Genomic DNA, 20,221 nt, shown 5'->3' with positions numbered 1-20,221 from the left:
ACCTTCCAGATCATGTGTCTTTCATGACCCAGTGTGGTGACATCATCCAGAAAATCTACTTTGAAGTGAAATGTAAATAGGTTGTATAAAGCCAAGGAGGTGGATATTTTAACACTGAAGTCAAGCTTTCCCTGCCTCAGAACCCCCCCTCCCCCCTTCCATGTAATTGATCTCCTGCATTCAGAGACCTAATAAACCATATCTTATGAAGTCCAATGCACAATTTCAATAACAGAGGAGGAGGCGTTCAGAGATTCCCACCTTGACTTCAATGTTAAACTCTCCTCCTCCTTGACTTTATACAACCAATTTATATCTCACTTCAAAGTAGATTTTGTGGATGATGCCATCACACTGGCCATGAAAGAAACAAAAACTAGAAGAAGTTATATTGCTTGACACTATTGTGGTTTATTAGGCCAATTGCTGGTGATAGGTTCCCTTTAATCCAGGTCTGGAAAAAGATCCCTCAAGAGAACAGTGGCCCAGGCATTGGAGCAGCCCAGGAGCTTGCCCAGGCATTCTAGGGAGGTCACACTGGTCCACACCTCCATTGGTTATTAATTTTGGTTTTCATTTATTATTTTAATGTTTTATTGTTCTCAACACATTCCACTATGTAGTTATTAAAGATTCGCTAATAGAATATTTCCATCATTGAGATCTAGGGTGTGGTATTTTAGCATTCCTTTTTTAGAGCAGTGCACATAATGGGGTATACCTCTGGGACCCCTATCTGCCTTGAGGTTCCACATTAGCAGTGTGTTATTCATGAGTGATCAATTTAAAATGAACTTCAGAGTGAATTAACGCATTTGGTACACATTTCTTTTGATATGCCATTAATGTTCAACATGAAAATATGCCGATTTTTAAACATCAGACCAAACCATATAATTCAGAATCTACATAAGAATAATTGCATAGATTGCATTTTGATATATGTGTGAAATAGGTGCTGCCTCCCATTGTTTCCACCTGTCATTAATATCACCGTCCCAACTTCTAGCGGTGCCCTAAAGGGGACCCACCGGCCCCTGTTCTCGACAATACCAAAAGACAATGATGATGTCACATTCCCCGTAAAAAAGGTGTCTTAAAGGTCTTAAATTTCCATAAAATTAAGATATATTCAAAGCATAACTGTCCACTAGATGCAGGTACCACTTTGAAGCCTAGCTGCTACACACATTCACAGATGGTTGGTCATTTATGCCCTACCCCAGTGATCACAAGAATGGAGGGACCATGATTCCATTAAATTGTTTGTATCTAGCAAACACCAGATTCCAAGCTTCAGGCTTCTCTGCAGTCCCAGGGACCTTGGACTTTGTATATAAGATGATGACTTGGTTCAAGCAGCAGCATTTTTATTTATTACATTATTTACATTATTTTAGTGTGTTCCCTTATAAAGAATGACTTGACCATTCTACAAGCTCTTATAACTCTTGTGTCACCCCCTCATCCTCATAGACTGTAAGCTCTTGCGAGCAGGGCGTTCACTACTTTAGTTCCATATGACTGTTATTGCAATGTAATATTTAATTTTGTATATGTCCCCCCCATAATCTGTAAAGGTGCTACAGAATATGATGACACTACATAAATATTATACTTATTAGGACTTGCAACACAAAATAAACACTCTAGGAGCAGTTACTAAAGCAAGCAGCACCATAGCCTTACCCCAATAATAGTAGTCTTAAATTGCTAGCTTTATACCGAAAAGATAGCAAACACTGCACTACATAGCCACTCGAATGTATTCATGAGGGGTCGGTCTGAAGAAGCGGTGACTGCCGTGTGGAGCCTGAAGTCACTGCCGGCATATGGTGTGGGAGTGGCAGTCCGGAGGAGAAGCTGAGGAGAAGGCACCACCCCCTCATCAATACGCTGGACCATTGTAAGCTTAGTATGGCGTTCTGCGTGGCCATGTACTTCAGTATTTGCTAGCTTATCGGTATGTTCCGATAAGTCTAGCAATATAACACCATTACTGGTGGTAGGGCTAGGGAACTGCTTACTTTAGTAAGTGCTACTTGAGCGTTTATTTCAAATGACAGGCCCTCTTTAAATAATGTGAATGGAGTGCAGATTTGCATGTTTATTTGGGTCTGCAGGAGATCGATGTTCTGGAAATCCTATTTTATATATAAAAACAAGGCAAAAAAGCAGCACACCAGATTGTAGTGAAAAAATACCTTAGTGGATTTATTCCACGTGAAAGAGCAACGTTTCGGCATTGCATTTGATGATATCATACCCTTGTAAAGTTTTGCAGGACTCTCTACAGCACCTTTTTTAAAGGACTAAATTAAAATTTGAGAGACATCCAAGCCATTTTTGGATGTAAATACCAAGATAAGTGCCTTGTTGTTCAACCATCATTCACTGATATTAGACTTTATGTTTTTCAAGTTTGCTGCTGTTTGTGTGCCTCTCCTCCACACCACCCCCCTCCCTGAGACAGGGAAGGGTGGGGGAGCTGGATGAGTGCAGAGGAGAGGAAACTGACACAGTACATACAGACTGCAGCTGCTCCTTCGTAGGGACTTGGCTGCTGGTAATGTGAATAAAACTACTGAAATGAATCAGAATGCTGCCAAACGCATTTTTAAAATCAGCATAACATAGGCTAACTGAACCTGACACCAGCTAAAAATTACATTACTGGTGACAGGTTGGTTTTTTTAAGGTATATTACAAACTTTTATCATCTGCACTATTGGTTTATAATATTTAGCTGAAAGTTTAGTTTCATATAGACTTTCTGCTTACATAAATGCATAAGGACTTGTTTCTTGCAAGGTTTTCTCACCCAGAAGACCAATAGAGCTGTTGTCAGCAGATGATAATGTGAGAATGGAACAGTTAGCAGCAGGCCCAATTCTAGCCTTTTTGCTGCCTGAGGCGAAAATTGAAAATGCTGCCCCCCCCCCATTTTAAAAATGTTGAGTTGTCATAAGAACCAGGAGTAACAATAAAGATTAGTTGCAGACACATGTGATAACTGTTATAACTGTTTATTACCAGATTAGTTCAGTCGCTACAAATGGAAAATACTATTCATATCTCATAAAGGATTAATTTAGTCTATGCAGGTGGAATACACAGTATTTGGTAAAGAATTAGTTCACTTTATGCATATGGAGCATAACATAGTTGCTATACAGCTTGCCTGTAAAGTGTGCAAAGGGCACCAGATTCAGGATTTTGCATGAATCTGGCACTCCCTGCACTGCCCCGACAAAGTGCACCACTTTTTTGGTGCACCTTAAACATAAGACTTGCAACACACTTTTGTCGGATTTTGCATGATAAACACCCATTTCAGTGCAGAAATTTGTGTTGAGTTGGGTATAGTGCAGCGATTTTAATCTCTTTACATCATACAGTTAACCACATGACCTCCAGTCTTTGGCTGAACGCACAACATTTGGGACACATGGAGCTTTTGGAAAGATAATGGGGGTCATTTACTAAGGTCCCGATTCGCATTTTCCCGACGTGTTACCCGAATATTTCCGATTTGCGCCGATTTCCCCTGAATTGCCCCGCGATTTTGTTGCACGCGATCGGATTGTGGAGCATCAGCGCCGGCATGCACGCGACGGAAATCGGGGGGCGTGGCCGAACGAAAACCCGACGAATTTGGAAAAAAACGCTGCATTTAAAAAAAAAAAAAAGTGTCGCGAAAATTGCACTTACCTTCACTCAGCCCGGCTCGGTGTACTTGATTGCGTTCCAATGCTCTTCAGTGCAGCAGCGCAACCTGGTGGACGGCGGAGGAACTGCCTTAATAAATCCCGGCCAGACCCGAATCCAGCGCAGAGAACGCGCCGCTGGATCGCGAATGGGCCGGGTAAGTAAATCTGCCCCAATGTCTGTTATGGTCGTTGACATGTTGCAGCTGTTATATACAGTTGAAACCAAAAGTTTAAGGACACTTTGTAAAAAGACACATATGCATGTCTTTCTACAGTCATTCATTTCATTAGTATTTGGTGCCATACGATATGGTGTCCTATGTTTCCCCTTCTTACAGTCTGTACGCCGTGGATCTCTATGGAGAGGGAAGGGGTCACCCATCCTCCTCTCCATGCGGGCATACGTTCGTGTGCATGAGGCCTCACTGTAAAGGTTTTTTTTATTCCACAAATAAATATCTGTTGGGATGTAAAACAACTTTGCCTATTATCTCTGTTGCCTATATGCAGTAGTTTCTTTGATATCACCCTCAGATTACCTAATTGCTGCAGGAGATGCCTCCTCTCCCTGTGCTGATAAGCCCTGTGAGTCCGATGTTTGTTTCATGGGAAGGGAGGGGCTGCTGCTCCCTGCTCACATGGGAGGAGGTCATGTGACAGAGCTCTCTCTATGTGTATGTAGCAGTGGTGAATGTGTTCAAGACAGTGGATACAGATGTCTCTTGCACAGAATAGTGTAGTACAAGATCTCTCCTGTCTCTCTGCACCATATTCTGCTCCCCTCCCCCACAGTTTGTGTACTGTGCAGATAAGTTATTAACCCTTAGTGTTCACATCACAGGCTATAGACTTCAAGTGAATGGTCTTTCACTTATTACATGTTCCCTGCTCCTCCATGTGAAGCTGCCAGGCTAATCACCATATAAATCCTGTATGTGCAGTGTTCAGTGGATTAACTTGTGGGAAACTTAATGGATTTAATGCTAAATTACTTTGAGAGAGAACACAAGGTATCATGAGATCTGTGGGCAGGCTAACTGGTCTCAGGCTGAGGGCATAGACTGACATACATTAGTCTCCACCCACTTCACCTCTGGTAAGAAAGATTTTTGTCAAAGACTTTCAGAACAGAAAATGCCATAACTTTGGAAAGACAAGTCCAGAGGATCCTCTAACTGGGGTGGTAGAGTGCTGTCCAAGTAGGCCACCACCTGCTGGTGCAGGGTCTGCTCCATGTCCTGCTGCTGATGGTGGCGGCTAACCTCCTCACTAGGTGGGTGAAGGAAGCTGCTCATTAAGGACTCCAGACTTAAGCTGCTGCTGATGGAGCTGCTACTGCTCCTACCCTCCCCCTCTCCCCACAGCAGCCCTGGCAGTAGTACATGAATGATGACTGCCAGGAATCCCCTGGTCAGACCTGACAGAGGATGGATAATGGTGCACATAGGCAGCCACCAACTGTCTGCACAGTATTTCTGTATAGTACGCCAGTTGTTTCTCCCTTCCTAACTGACAAATTACTTGGCCTCTTCAAAGGGCCCAAGCAAACGGCAGGTTCGCACATGAGCTGCCACTGGCTGACATCAAAGTTACACTGGGGAGTACTCCTGTCCGCTTGCATCATCAAAAAATCATTAATGGCTTTTCTCTGTTCATACAGGCGGTCTAACGTATGGAGGCTTAAATTCCAACAAGTGGAAACAATGCATATCAGCCTATGTAGGGGAAGGCCGTTCTCCCGCTGCAACTCGAGGAGGGCGTACTTGGCTTTGTAAGAATGGATGAAGTGCATGCACAGTTTCCTGGCCTTTTTTGGAATGTTTTGCAGATGGGTGGAAGACTTCAGGAACCTTTTGACAACCAGAATGAACACGTGCGCCATGCAGGGCGCATGGACCATCCCTCCTCGGTGCAGCACGAACACCATGTTCCTCCCATTGTCTGTCACCATGGTTCCGATTTGCAGTTGTCATAGAGAAAGCCACACATGATTTCTTCTTGCATGATTCGAAGCAGTTCCTCCCCTGTGCGACTTCGTTCGCCCAGGCAAACCAGGTGTAGAACTGTGTGACACAGCTGTGATGATGGAGCAGCACTTAGAATTGTGGAGGCTGAGGTGGTGGTGGAGAAGGAGAAGGTGGACATTGGTGCAGGAGCAGCAGTTTGACAACGTGAAGGAGAAAGCGGCGTTTCCTGTTCAAGTTGTGTGGCTGGGTGGGAAGCACATTCACCCAGTGGGCCGTAAAGGACATGTACTGGCCCTGACCGTAGTTCGTAGACTTCTTCGCTGCTGTGCACCTTGGAAGAAACCGATAAGCTCAAGGACTGGCCCACCTTCTGTTCTACATATTTTTGAAGGGCTGGTACTGCCTTTTGAGAAAAGAAATTTTGGCTTGGAACTCTCCACCTCGGTTTGGCACAAGCCATTAGTTCTCTGAAGGGTGCAGAGTCGACGACTTGGAAAGGGAGGGACTGCAGTACCAACAACTTGGACAGGAGCATGGTCAGCTTCTGCACCTTAGAATGGCTGGACACATACAGTTGTCTCTTTGTAATTTCCTCCTTCATCGGCTGCTGGCACCATTTTTTAGCGAGGAGCAGGAGCATCTGGAGCGGGAGATAATGTCAAAGACAAACATCTTCCTTTGGCAGAGGTGCTGGAGCCTTGGCATGTGTGCCACTAGGTGCTGCTGCTGTTGCTGCGGCGGCAGGATGGACCACCACATCAGAGACACGTTTCTCCCAGGCCATTGGATGGTGACGCTGCATGTGTTGATGCAGGGCCGTGGTGCCAACGTTAGCTCCCTGGCCACACTTCACTTTCTGCCTGCAGATTCTACATATAAACACGCTCGGCTCCTCTGGTATCTTACCAAAAAACTGCCACACCGCCGAGGTGGTGATTTTACCGCCAACACTCTGCCGTGAGTGACTACCAACGCTGCTACCTCGCTGAGCCCCTGTGACCCCGGTTACTTGGACCTGCGATGCGGGTTTTGTACCCCGCAGCCGTTTGGCTCCCGTCCTCACACTGCTACTACTCTGCTGACTCATGGCCACAGTAGCGACTTGCTGCCTGCTTCGCTGCCTGACACCCAAGCTGCCACACACTTCTCCCGATGATGATGATGAAGCCCTTGCTTCACCCGGCTCCTAAGTGCAATCGGCTACATCATCATCGATTTGTGTTTCCCTGTCACTGCTATTCTCCTAAACAGTCTTAGTATGCACAGCCTGACTACTTGCAAGTGCAACATAACCTCCCGTGCCACTCTCCACATCTCTACTTTCTCGCCTACTGCACAAAACAGTGGATGTCTGCCCACCTCTTCACTGCCAAGCATCTGCTGACTGTCCTCAAAGAGTTTGTCCTCGCTGTATAGTGCCGCTGAGCCCAGACCACCTAGTAGATCTCTGGCTGAGGGAAATGAACAGGACAGAGGCTGGTTGAGGACAGGTGAGGGCCACTGACCAGCGCTTGGGCCATGCCAACTAGGGGTTGTATCTGACGAACCCACGGTCTCTTGGCTTGGGTTGTAAGATAGACTTTGAGAAAAAAATCACTCCACCAACTATGTGGATTTGACACATATTTCTTGATATCTACTTTAACAACAAAAAAAGAATTAAAATTTGGTTAATACAGAACCCCAAAAACTGACACCCTGGACTTTGAGCAAAAATCACTCCATCAATTATGTGGATTTGACACAGATTTTTTGATATCTACTATAGAAACAAAAAAGACTTGAAATTTGGGAAATACAGAACCCCAAAAACTGACACCCTAGACTTTGAGTAAAAATCACTCCATCAGCTACTGAGTACAAGCTTGCGCCCATTTTGCTAATAAAGGGGAAAAAATAATTTGTTCCCACGTATCACCGTAAACTGCGGATTCGTGCCAAACCGAAGTTTTCCTGAAATTCGAAATGAATTTCACTTCGTTAGAATTGATTCACCCATCTCTAGTCATTATCCATTTGGAACATTTGCACTTAAGCTTTAACTTCCTGGCTAATATCTTGAGATGTTGCAAAAGTATTTCCACATAATGTTCTTTTCTCATGATGCATCTATTTTGTAAAATGTACTAGCTCCTCCTGCAGCAAAACTTCAAAAATACTCAGAAGATCAGAAGCTTCCAAAGACATGACCTTATCATATGGGTGACTTTGTTGTAAGTGATAAAAATGATCTCTTTCATTATACTGGCATTTAACAGCTATAAATAATTTTGATAACCATAACTAGCCTAAAATGGGAAAGGTTTATTCTTACTTCCTGTCAGATTTTAGCTGTATGGGATGGGTTGAGATCAGCAATTATGAAACACAGCAGACCATCAGCAGAGATAATACAGCAGACACCTGCGCTTAATGTAGAGGGCTTAACCTGTCAGTCCTTTCCTTACACCTTTGTGCAAGGACTCCCTATTTGGTCGAATTGCAGTGCCAGAACTGTAAGTAATGTAACAGTCCCAAAGCTGCTGTTTGGCTGACAGACCAGAAGTCCTCATATTGTTTTTCTCTCGTGGTTATGGCATTTTCTTTTCTGAAGTTACTTGTCAGAAATCCTCCTCAGCAGCAATAACACTGGCAGAGACTAACTTCTTTCAGCCTTTTCCCTAAGTATTTTGCCCTAAATTGTCAATAAGCTACCCACACTTCCAATGATAGCTTGTGTTCTCTCATGAAGTAACTCCAGAGAGAAGTAAACCAGAAGTAACAAGTAACTCAGCAAATCCTTTTCTGGTACGATACCAGGCTTCCTTTAAAAATGTTTCCATAATAATTGATAGTTTGCAAGGTAATATTTGTTTTAGATGAACTGCATAATAAGAAATATTGGTTGCAATATAACTCCATATTTGAATAATAGCCAGTAAAACAAAACATTCTCTCTTTACAGATGGAAATTGATTGATTGCTTGCTTTGCTCAATGGTAAAACACTCCAATCCAAATCCACACTAATTTAGCAATAGTTAACAATTTTCCAATTCTGACGATCAATAAAAGGGTAATTTGATCTGTAAGCATCTTGGTTATAAACAATTTGTAGTTTCAAATTCCAATATAATCTGTGTTATGCAGCTCCTTCTATCTTCATTCTTTTAAGACATTGAGGTATTGTATGCCTGCAATGTCCTTCGGGGCTTGGCACACAATAAAACGCAGGGGCTGATCAGGAATCGGATTAAAATCTCTATCCTCCTATCTCTGTGTTGCAGCTGTGAACTGGGAAACATTCTCCAATAGGCAATTGTCTTCTGGTGTAATAATCCATTCCTTGTAATCTCTTATCTTTATTTCCTGAAAAATGAACTTCTCCCGGGTTTATGGAAAGAAGAAGCATAACCAGAATAGTTCTCCAGTAAAGCTACATAGAGGTGGTATTTACTGTGTATTTAATATAGATGCTTCTTATCTTTTCTACAATCACACTCATTCAAACACTGGCTGATGGAAATGTGAATATGTAGAGAAGAATTGCTAGAAGAAGGAGCTGTGATTGTGCCCTTGTTTTCATATGCATCGAAACAGCTAAAGCAAGAATAACCTTATGCAGAATACACACTTTCCTTATTGCCATTTTCTGTCATTATGTAGGAAAATCCTGATGCTTAGAATGCTTAATAGGATTTCTGTCTATAAAGGACAATAACATTTGGCCATTAGATAAATGGTATGTCTCTCGTCCATGACAATGTCCATTTTTATCCACTATTTTATCTTAACATCATCCATTTTTAAAATCCAAAAAAAAGAAATCCATTAATTAAATGGGTCGTGCCATAAAGAAAATTTGTATTGCAGTGGTGTAACATGGGTAACTTTCTGGGTAGTTTGAGCACCATGAAAATTTAACATAAGCTCCTCTGTACTGGTCAAGATTATTCCTCGTTCACCTCTCTCCACCTGCTCTCCGAAACCTTCTGAAATGCAGTAATCAGTTCTGTTACATTTCATATATATCATCCTCATCTTATGTAGGGACTTTTGTTCCAGAAAACAACTTCCTATTAGCTTCAGCTACAGTCAGTGATCAGAGAAAATAGAATGTAATACACTATAGGGGCATAGACAATCATGTATGTTTCGTGATAGTTGGGGATTGCATATGATCACTAGTACATACTGTAAGTATTACTTTTAGTCTAGTTTTCACCTTCAGGGTTCAGTGGATTGCTTTGTTTCCATGCTCTATCTTGTGAAGGGACAACCACTATGGATTAAAACTGCTGTAGTTGGACGTTTAGTAACTATTTAAATCTCGTGTATTTTGTGAACTTCACATGTACTCCGCCTGCTCAGACCCGGCCTTGCGTCTGAACTGGTGGTTTGCAACCCGTCTAGTAAGAGGCCACATTGTCTTAATAGATATGGGTGCTGTACCGCTGGTGGAGGGGAAGTTTAAGACTTGTTTTTAATGAATTCCCCCCCTTTGTATTCTGTCATACTATGAAATTATTCTTCACAAAAAGCCATGGTTCTAAGCAGGGGCGGATGATGGTTGGGGGAGGGGGTGGGGGGCCCTGGGCGCAAAATCTGGTGGAGGCCCTCACTGAATGTTGACAAGACAGGGAACAACAATATACCACCCCCAGCAATCGCTATATACACCCCCCCCAGCAATCACTATATACAGCGCCCACAGCAATCACTATATACAGTCCCCCAGCAGTAAATATATGCTACCCCCCAGTAATAACTATATATAGCACACTAACAATAAAAAAAACATAAAAAAGTTATGGCCCCTATACAACTAATTACACACACTAGCTAAAAATATCCACTATTTAGAACCTTTCCAGGCCTTGTCATGGAAACATAAATCCATTACATGTTAAACCTGTATGTACACACACATCACATCTATATATACACCTATTACATGTTATATCTGAATATGCATCACACATTACACCTATTACATGTTATACCTATATATACATCACATATTACACCTAAATATACACATATTAATGTTATACCTGTATATACATCACATATTACACACTCATATAAATATATATATATATATGCTATTTATATATATACACCTATTACATATTATACCTTCATACACATCACATACACTCACCGGCCACTTTATTAGGTACACCATGCTAGTAACGGGTTGGACCCCCTTTTGCCTTCAGAACTGCCTCAATTCTTCGTGGCATAGATTCAACAAGGTGCTGGAAGCTCCTCAGAGATTTTGGTCCATATTGACATGATGGCATCACACAGTTGCCGCAGATTTGTCGGCTGCACATCCATGATGCGAATCTCCCGTTCCACCACATCCCAAAGATGCTCTATTGGATTGAGATCTGGTGACTGTGGAGGCCATTTGAGTCCAGTGACCTCATTGTCATGTTCAAGAAACCAGTCTGAGATGCCTCCAGCTTTATGACATGGCGCATTATCCTGCTGAAAGTAGCCATCAGATGTTACAGGGTACATTGTGCTCATAAAGGGATGGACATGGTCAGCAACAATACTCAGGTAGGCTGTGGTGTTGTACCAAGGGGCCCAAAGAGTGTCAAGAAAATATTCCCCACACCATGACACCACCACCACCAGCCTGAACCGTTGATACAAGGCAGGATGGATCCATGCTTTCATGTTGTTGACGCCAAATTCTGACCCTACCATCCGAATGTCGCAGCAGAAATCGAGACTCATCAGACCAGGCAACGTTTTTCCAATCTTCTACTGTCCAATTTCGATGAGCTTGTGCAAATTGTAGCCTCAGTTTCCTGTTCTTAGCTGAAAGGAGTGGCACCCGGTGTGGTCTTCTGCTGCTGTAGCCCATCTGCCTCAAAGTTGGACGTACTGTGCGTTCAGAGATGCTCTTCTGCCTACCTTGGTTGTAGCGGGTGGCGATTTGAGTCACTGTTGCCTTTCTATCAGCTCGAACCAGTCTGCCCATTCTCCTCTGACCTCTGGCATCAACAAGGCATTTCCGCCCACAGAACTGCTGCTCACTGGATGTTTTTTCTTTTTCGGACCATTCTCTGTAAACCCTAGAGATGGTTGTGCGTGAAAATCCCAGTAGATCAGCAGTTTCTGAAATACTCAGACCAGCCCTTCTGGCACCAACAACCATGCCACGTTCAAAGGCCTCAAATCACCTTTCTTCCCCATACTGATGCTCGGGAGAACTGCAGGAGATTGTCTTGACCATGTCTACATGCCTAAATGCACTGAGTTGCCGCCATGTGATTGGCTGATTAGAAATTAAGTGTTAACGAGCAGTTGGACAGGTGTACCTAATAAAGTGGCCGGTGAGTGTATATCTACATGGGTGGTTAAGGACAGGCAGGGAAACCGTCACGGCAACATCTTCGGATCTTCAAGGGTGCTGCTGTCTACAGTCCCCACCAAGGCACAGGCCAGGGAGAGGGAGCAGAACACATGGGGGAAAGGTCATCCTCTCTGTGGGAGGCCCGAACAGGACTGGTGGGCGGGCTTCTCCTGTCAGCTCTGTGAGGAGTGAAGCAGGGACCTGCACCACCAGGAAGACCCCTTGCTTTCCGGGAGAGGTTTGAATGTGGCGCTCCCAATCGTTCTCCTTGTTCTTCCCGCCTTCTACTGCATTAGTGACACAGGAATCGCGATCAATTTATGTTTTTAGATATGTGAATGCTGTATGCTTCGCCTGATTAAGTGGACTATATTGATGACCTGGATTATTTTTTTAATAAAATGGTTCACAAGGTTGTGTCGAGGAGTTTTTATTTTAATAAAATATATCTCCTAAAAAAATGTGTTTGTTTTTTATTTTTAACTCAAAATTTGCCTGTGCAATAGATGGCAAATACCATTAGGACTGGGGCCTATTGTAAGCCAGTAAAAAGGCTAACACTGACCCCCTATCCTTACACTGGTACCCACCCCCTGAAAATTAGGGGGGCCCTCACCGCATTTTTGTTTCAATTATTTATGTATTGGAAAAAAAATTATCCAGGTCACTGATGTAGTCTACCATATCAGATGCAGTCCACAGCATTCACACACACATATATACAAACACATATATACTGTATATATATATATATATATTATATATACACACACACACACACACACACGCATATACACTCACCGGCCACTTTATTAGGTACACCATGCTAGTAACGGGTTGGACCCCCTTTTGCCTTCAGAACTGCCTCAATTCTTCGTGGCATAGATTCAACAAGGTGCTGGAAGCATTCCTCAGACATTTTGGTCCATATTGACATGATGGCATCACACAGTTGCCGCAGATTTGTCGGCTACACATCCATGATGCCAATCTCCCGTTCCACCACATCCCAAAGATGCTCTATTGGATTGAGATCTGGTGACTGTGGAGGCCATTTGAGTACAGTGAACTCATTGTCATGTTCAAGAAACCAGTCTGAGATGATTCCAGCTTTATGACATGGCGCATTATCCTGCTGAAAGTCGCCATCAGATGTTGGGTACATTGTGGTCATAAAGGGATGGACATGGTCAGCAACAATACTCAGGTAGGCTGTGGCATTGCAACGATGCTCAATTGGTACCAAGGGGCCCAAAGAGTGCCAAGAAAATATTCCCCACACCATGACACCACCACCACCAGCCTGAACCGTTGATACAAGGCAGGATGGATCCATGCTTTCATGTTGTTGACGCCAAATTCTGACCCTACCATCCGAATGTCGCAGCAGAAATCGAGACTCATCAGACCAGGCAACGTATTTCCAATCTTCTACTGTCCAATTTCGATGAGCTTGTGCAAATTGTAGCCTCAGTTTCCTGTTCTTAGCTGAAAGGAGTGGCACCCAGTGTGGTCTTCTGCTGCTGTAGCCCATCTGCCTCAAAGTTCGACGTACTGTGCATTCAGAGATGCTCTTCTGCCTACCTTGCTTGTAACGGGTGGCGATTTGAGTCACTGTTGCCTTTCTATTAGCTCAAACCAGTCTGCCCATTCTCCTCTGACCTCAACAAGGCATTTCCGCCCACAGAACTGCCGCTCACTGGATGTTTTTTATTTTTCGGACCATTCTCTGTAAACCCTAGAGATGGTTGTGCATGAAAATCCCAGTAGATCAGCAGTTTCTGAAATACTCAGACCAGCCCTTCTGGCACCAACAACCATGCCACGTTCAAAGGCACTCAAATCACCTTTCTTCCCCATACTGATGCTTGGTTTGAACTGCAGGAGATTGTCTTTACCATGTCTACATGCCTAAATGCACTGAGTTGCCGCCATGTGATTGGCTGATTAGAAATTAAGTGTATGACTATATTCATGATCATGAGTTATATGAATACCCTATACACATCTAAATGGAGGCCATTTACTGTGTTGCATAACTCCAGAGCTGTCCTATCAATCTGCATAAGATCTTCTAATAAGATTGAAAGCCCTATCTATAAACTTGCAACAATTATATTTTAATTAACTCCAAACAATCTGCTGCACTCCCAATTTACATTCTGCGCCGCTCTCTGGAGCCTGCACCAATTACATTGTCAAATTCATAGCAGTAAACATAGCAGTTTTTCATTGCAGCTCTTCAGAAACTATTGTAAATGAGTTTGCATCATTTATCAGAAATGATTTGTGTATCTATTTACACACAAAAAGGAGAGGAGCTATAAATGTAGTTGGTGGCCAGAGGGCTAGTTTAGCTAGGAAATCTGTGAGACAGAGCCGTGTGACACCATCATCAATAACAGTGACAGAAGCTCTGTCACTAAGCTGGAAGTCACGGCTCCAGTAATAAAGTACTGCAGGCCACAGGCTCTTAGTGAACTCAAGCGTCTAATTCCTTGCACAGTTGTAATGATTGTAGCCTGAATAGTACTTTTCCTCTCTGAAAAAACCTTTTCAGCAACTGAGAAAGGTCAAGCTCAAATAGGTTTCTGACAGTACTTGTATTCTCTCAATTTATTAATTTTCCTACCCACGCACTGCTCAGGATTCATTTAATACTTAGTGTTTCATTCAGAGAAAGTGTATTGTCACTACAAAAAAAAACTTTTATAAAGCAGCGTATTTGGCATAATGTAGATACAAATGTAATGGGTAACCTGTAATTTTGGGCCTTTTTTTCCCATCAGCATCTATTTTCTACATCTGCTCCCCATAACTGTACTGGTAAAGAACAGCAGAGCAGTACTGACCAATCAGTTGTCCAAACCGTACCGCTTCTCCAAATAAAGGGATCTTCAGTATAGCTTTATACAATTATTAAGTGGCAATATATAGGTTTCTAAAAGCATATGTGTATGCTCTATGGAATACTTAAAATATTTTCTGTAACCTTACACCCACTCTCCTTAGGGATGAGACACAGAGATATAAAGCAAACCTTCTTCTTAGTCACATAAGTGGTGCATATTTACCATTATCTTTCTCCAGTGTTTAAGGAGCTTTTTAGAAGTCTGTTCTGTAACAAAATGTTTTGTTCCCATAACATATATTTTTTTTAAAGAAAGACATTCAGGCCGATCTTAAAAGGAATCTGTCTAATGGCAATCTACCACAGAAGTCATCTCAATGTTTCCCATTCAGTGTAAAATATCCATAGCTCATATGTTAAGTAAATCAATTTTAAAAAGTAACTGCTACAAGGGACTTTTTTTTCTTCACCAATGTCTCCTTTAGCTCCCTTAATCCCCCCTCCCTCAGCAAAGAGGGTGGGGCAATAAGGTAGATGTTGAGAAATTTCTGACCTTGCCAGCGTCTCTCAGTAATGAATGGGGGAGCTGAGCGAGACATTGGAGTCAAATAGTGATTTGCTGAAGAGAAATCTCTCAAGAAGGGGAAAATGAGGAAGTTTAGGGAGACGTTGTAGAAGAGAAAACAAACCCCTTGTGATTCGGTGGGTCTCCTGGCAAGGTCACTGCTACTATTTTAAAAATGTATTTAATAAAGATATTAGCTATGGATTTTTATAATAAAAACAGAATGGGAATGAAGTAAGATGACTTCTGTTGAAACCTGTCATAAGGTTTAATGGTGAAAACCTGATAACATGTTCTTTTTAAACATTTACAAATATCATATATGTCATCACAAAATCTTGTGGCAGAGACTTCCATACTGTCACTGCTCCTAAACTAAAGAAACCCGGTCTATGGGTAGTTTGGTGATTCTGTCTCTCTTTTATTGAGTATGCCTCCTTGTCTTGGTCAAAGGAGGAAGTATAAATAGATTATCAGAAAGTTCTCTGTGCTGCCATTCAGGAACTTGTACATTGTAATGAGTTCTCCCCTTAGCAGTCTTTTTTTCTAATTTGAATAACCCCAAGCTTGGTGATCTGTTTGTATTCCCTTAATAAGATTGTTTGCCTTCCTCTGAACAATATACTTTTTATATACTGCGGAAAACTGAACACAGTTGATTATACATTAAAGGTGCAAATCTGCAAACTTTTCTTAAAAACTCCTGTGTTTGCACTGAGCTTGGAACTTATGGCTTCTTTACAAGGCCCGGTCTCTAAGTCACTCTTTTTTTCAATTACTTGCTTACTTTTGTATCTCCAGTTTGATAATGATTTTAGACAAATGATTATATCTAATACCTCCTTTCAAAACAAACAGAGTAACACATATACTTTGGTGCTCACCTTTTTTGTTTCAGCGATATGGAATTTTTTTCTTTTCTGTTCGTGTCAAAAATCTTCCTCAGTAACAGAAAAGTGGTTGGGGTCTTACTTCTTTCTATATTTGCCCTAGAACGGAGTCTACTACATGCTGCCCTCACTTTTGCACAGTGCAGCTACAAAACAAAACTGGCGCAAACACTTCTTAAATACATGTGCAAGCTCTGAAGACATTCTTTCTAGTGTGGACAGAAAACTGATGCAACCAGTTTAATAGATCAGGGCCATTGGGGCTCATTTACTTACAGTGTTCACCAAAAGTGCATTGTCCGAGGATAATGCACTGTGCTGCGATTCACAAAGATCGTGTGCCCGATATCCTGCATGTGTCGCTTCCCTGCACAGGTCCACAGAGTTTACCATCCTTTTAGTTGTGCATCTAAGTGCTTGTGCTTGCGAAAGAGATATCCCATGCTCTGTCCAACAGCACGCCCCTTAATTTGGGTTGTATGGAAGCCAGTGCAGCTGTGCCACAAAAGGATCACGTGCACCAAAATCCCAATGCAGACACTTCTTAAATACCTGTGCATGCAATCCCTGAAAAAAGGTGAACAGTCTGACGAAAGTGAGCAGTGCGACCCTTATTAAATAAGCCCCATTATCTTTGGATCCCTGTCAGTAACATGCTGACTGGCTCTTACCTTGAACTTAGGTACTTTTAACTTTGTGAGCCATACATTCCTCAGCTGTTAGTCAGTGTTTGGGCTTCTGCAGTATGACTGAGAATGTGGATTGATACAGGCTGGCTACACATTGCATCTAGATGTCATCCATTGCATCTACAGTATAAAAAATAAAGCTTGGAGTTTGTTTTATGATGTACACACATTTTAATACACAAAGACACAAAGATGCAAGCTATAATTGACCCTAGATTTTGAATACCAAAATACATTGGTATCCACCCGTCTTTTGGGTTTGTAATTTTTTCCACTTTCCCAGTACATTGCATGGAATATTTAATGGTTCCACTAGGTGGAACAATGTCAGATTCTACAGTAACATGGAAGACAATAACGGTGTTGGGATCATATGCAAATATAATCTAGATTAAGATTAGAATTATGTAAATATTACATAGAAAATTCTATATATAGTATTATATAAAAATTTATATATATATATATATATATATATATATATATATATATATATATATATATAATAATACTATATAAAGTTTTAACTCTAATGGGCATACAGTAAAACTTGTTTAAACTATACTGTGCAAAGAAATGATAACATGGAAGGTAGATACAGAAGGATTAACCAGGATTTGTAATTAATAGAACTACAACATTGCAAGCAACGCTGTGTCACATGTTTTAGATTGTAGCAGTCACTGATGCAGCCCAACGTTTTCTAATCCTTACTTAAATCTTTTGATAGTATGGAGTCTCTTGAGATATTGCTGCTCCACCAATGTTTGTGCAAGTTTCCTCAATCCGACCCTCGGTGCTTACATTTGTCTTTCTCTTTTTGGAATCTGATGAACCATGGGATTCAAGTGACCTCTTTCCAGTCTCTCCTGAAGGAGGATTCTGTGGAGGTTGGTAACCATCTTCTTGTGGATCCAAGGGAGACTTGGATAATAGAATATAAATAGAAGGGCAATTTTTGTAAACAGTTAAACATGGGGCTGGATTCTTGATGACTGGCCCCTTCTGCTCCCATACCTCCTGTAAACTTGTATACTGTATCTTGGTAATTTGGTGCAGACCATTTACTTGCCTCTTCAGTATCTCTGCACAAGTAATGGCTTTTGTAACAGCTCGACCATAGGCTCCAAAAATAATCTGCCCAGTTCCCTCCGACTTCATATAAGTTAATGCATATCCAACTAAATTACGGATTTTACTGCCCTCCTTCACTCTCATCTGTGCCACGTGTGGATGAAGGTCCTTGAATGGTAGAGCTCCTTCATCTTCAATCATAATTCTCGCTCGATGCAAGTTTTCCATTGTGCAGCAGGGGGAAATCTTCTCTGGACACAGAAAGAAATGAACTACAGCAGAAATAATATATTTTAAAACAAAGAGGTCACCTTTTGATGGAATAGCTGCTTCAGCTGTAAGATGAATGACAGCTGCTAAGAAAGCCTAGTGGGAATATGAACTTAAGATGTGAATGACAACACAATCTAAGCAAATAGATGCGTAATGTTCACACGGACAACATGACAATGTCTAGCTAAAGATGATAACTACTAATAGCATATAAAGCCAATGCAAATGTAATAATAATACTGATTAACATTAATGAAAAGCATTTGGATTTTGATAATCATTATGGCCTATTGTATTGTTAAATTTCATCAGTGCTGTGTTGTTCTTTAACTTCAAGAAGCCCTTTTTCTGTATGAGGTTTCTTAAGACATGTTCAATTTTGTATTTGAAAAATGTACAGGCAGCCCTCGGGTTACGTACTACAGGTTCTGTAGGTTTGTACTTAAGTTGAATTTGTATGTAAGTCGGAATTGTATATTTTATAATTGTAACTCCAAACACATTTTTTTTGGTCTCTGTGACAATTGGATTTTAAAAATGTTAGATTTACAATGAACAATGTAACTTAATTGCAGACACCTTTCATAACTGTTATAGTTGTTTATTATAGCGTAGGGTACAGTAAATTACCAATTACCAGAGGTCCGTTTGTAACTAGTGGTCACCTGTAAGTCAGGTGTAAGTAGGGGACCACCTGTATTGTATGGATTGGATTGCTTAAAAACAAAAATGACAGAAGGGTGTCCCTGGTAAGTTGTGATGGCTCAGTGTGCAATATTTTTACTATGCAGTAAAGGGGATTCAGGGTTTGAATCTGACCAGGGTAATGGAGTACATGGTGTCTAGTTTCTTATCCCACACCAAAAACATCTTGCAATGGCTTTCTAAGAACTTATCACACCTGTATATGTATGATTACTTGGGCTACAGATATTTTATCATGATAAGGACTGATGGGAGTGCATTCTCTGTATGGAGCTGCAGTAAATTATAAATAGATAAAGAATTATAAATGAAGTACTTACAGGGTTCTTTTGGCTCCTTTTGTTCCTTAGGAAAGATCTCTTTAGAGAATTTCTATCTGTGTGTAGACTAAGGAGGGACACACAACTTCACAGAAAGTTGCCTAGAGCAGTTTCAAGTATTCAGAGCATTTCTGCCCTTTAACGTCTTAACTTCTGCTGTTCCTTAATGACTGTTCTGTGCGTCCTCTCCTTACCAGTTTCCATTGACTAGCTCCTACCGAGCTGAGGGATTTGCGGTCTTTCTGCTATCCTCTAGCATTATCAGCAAATGGGAGGTGTTGAGCTCCTGTCACTTCTCCGTTTGTGCTCCTCGCTCTGTGAACCACACTGCTGTGTCTGATGCACTTAGTCAGAGACCCTCCTCCCTCTTCTTTCCTATACTGTTCTCTACAATAGTAGCTGCGAGGAGAAGAAGCATCAGCGCTGTTACTTCAATTCAGCCACTTTGCTAGTGGAATGGAAGAACCTAGAGATTATTATCTTTAATTATACCCCTAGTATATAGACGGGCTTAGCCGAGCTGTATAATCATCTTGTCTAAGTTGCATTTTCACTCTCTTACCTTCTTTTCAGCAATGCTGTCTGCCTGTTTTATATTCTCAAACCTGCCTGTCCTTAAATCCGCTCTTCCGTCTCACAGCTAAATGACTCCCTTGTAAAGCTGCCTTCTCCCTTCATACATAGGACTTTCAGCACCTTCAGCATGTCCATACTGTATCTCCCACTGCGCTATTCCTTCTGTATAAGCTCATTTCTTTTTTAGTTCTTTTCCATTCTCATTATAATAAACACAAATAGTGGATTTAGAACCATGTCCTTAACAAAT

At 41.7% G+C, this 20,221-nt stretch overlaps 1 protein-coding gene across 2 annotated transcripts; it reads right to left on the bottom strand.

Moving 5' to 3' along the window:
• Positions 1-17,520: 17,520 nt before the first annotated feature.
• Positions 17,521-19,830, bottom strand: RPP25 (ribonuclease P/MRP subunit p25). 2 transcript variants are annotated; one of them, XM_072144527.1, is made up of 2 exons: positions 19,396-19,830; positions 17,521-18,348 (listed from the first exon to the last, which is right to left on the bottom strand). In XM_072144527.1, the coding sequence occupies exon 2, from the start codon at positions 18,323-18,325 to the stop codon at positions 17,738-17,740; it is 588 nt and encodes a 195-aa protein (XP_072000628.1). In that variant the 5' UTR covers positions 18,326-18,348; positions 19,396-19,830; the 3' UTR covers positions 17,521-17,737. The 2 variants fall into 2 exon arrangements, with proteins under 2 accessions (XP_072000628.1, XP_072000627.1); XM_072144526.1 differs by having other exon boundaries at positions 17,522-18,369; positions 19,396-19,828.
• Between the last annotated feature and the right edge of the window lie 391 nt (positions 19,831-20,221).

This window comes from Engystomops pustulosus, chromosome 4 (assembly GCF_040894005.1).
Source record: "Engystomops pustulosus chromosome 4, aEngPut4.maternal, whole genome shotgun sequence".
NCBI lineage: Eukaryota > Metazoa > Chordata > Amphibia > Anura > Leptodactylidae > Engystomops > Engystomops pustulosus.
This window is presented reverse-complemented; position numbering and strand designations above follow the sequence as displayed.

Bases quoted from the DNA above. Each gene is read 5' to 3' on its own strand.
- RPP25 (XM_072144527.1), bottom strand. From the start codon at position 18,325: ATGGAAAACTTGCATCGAGCGAGAATTATGATTGAAGATGAAGGAGCT.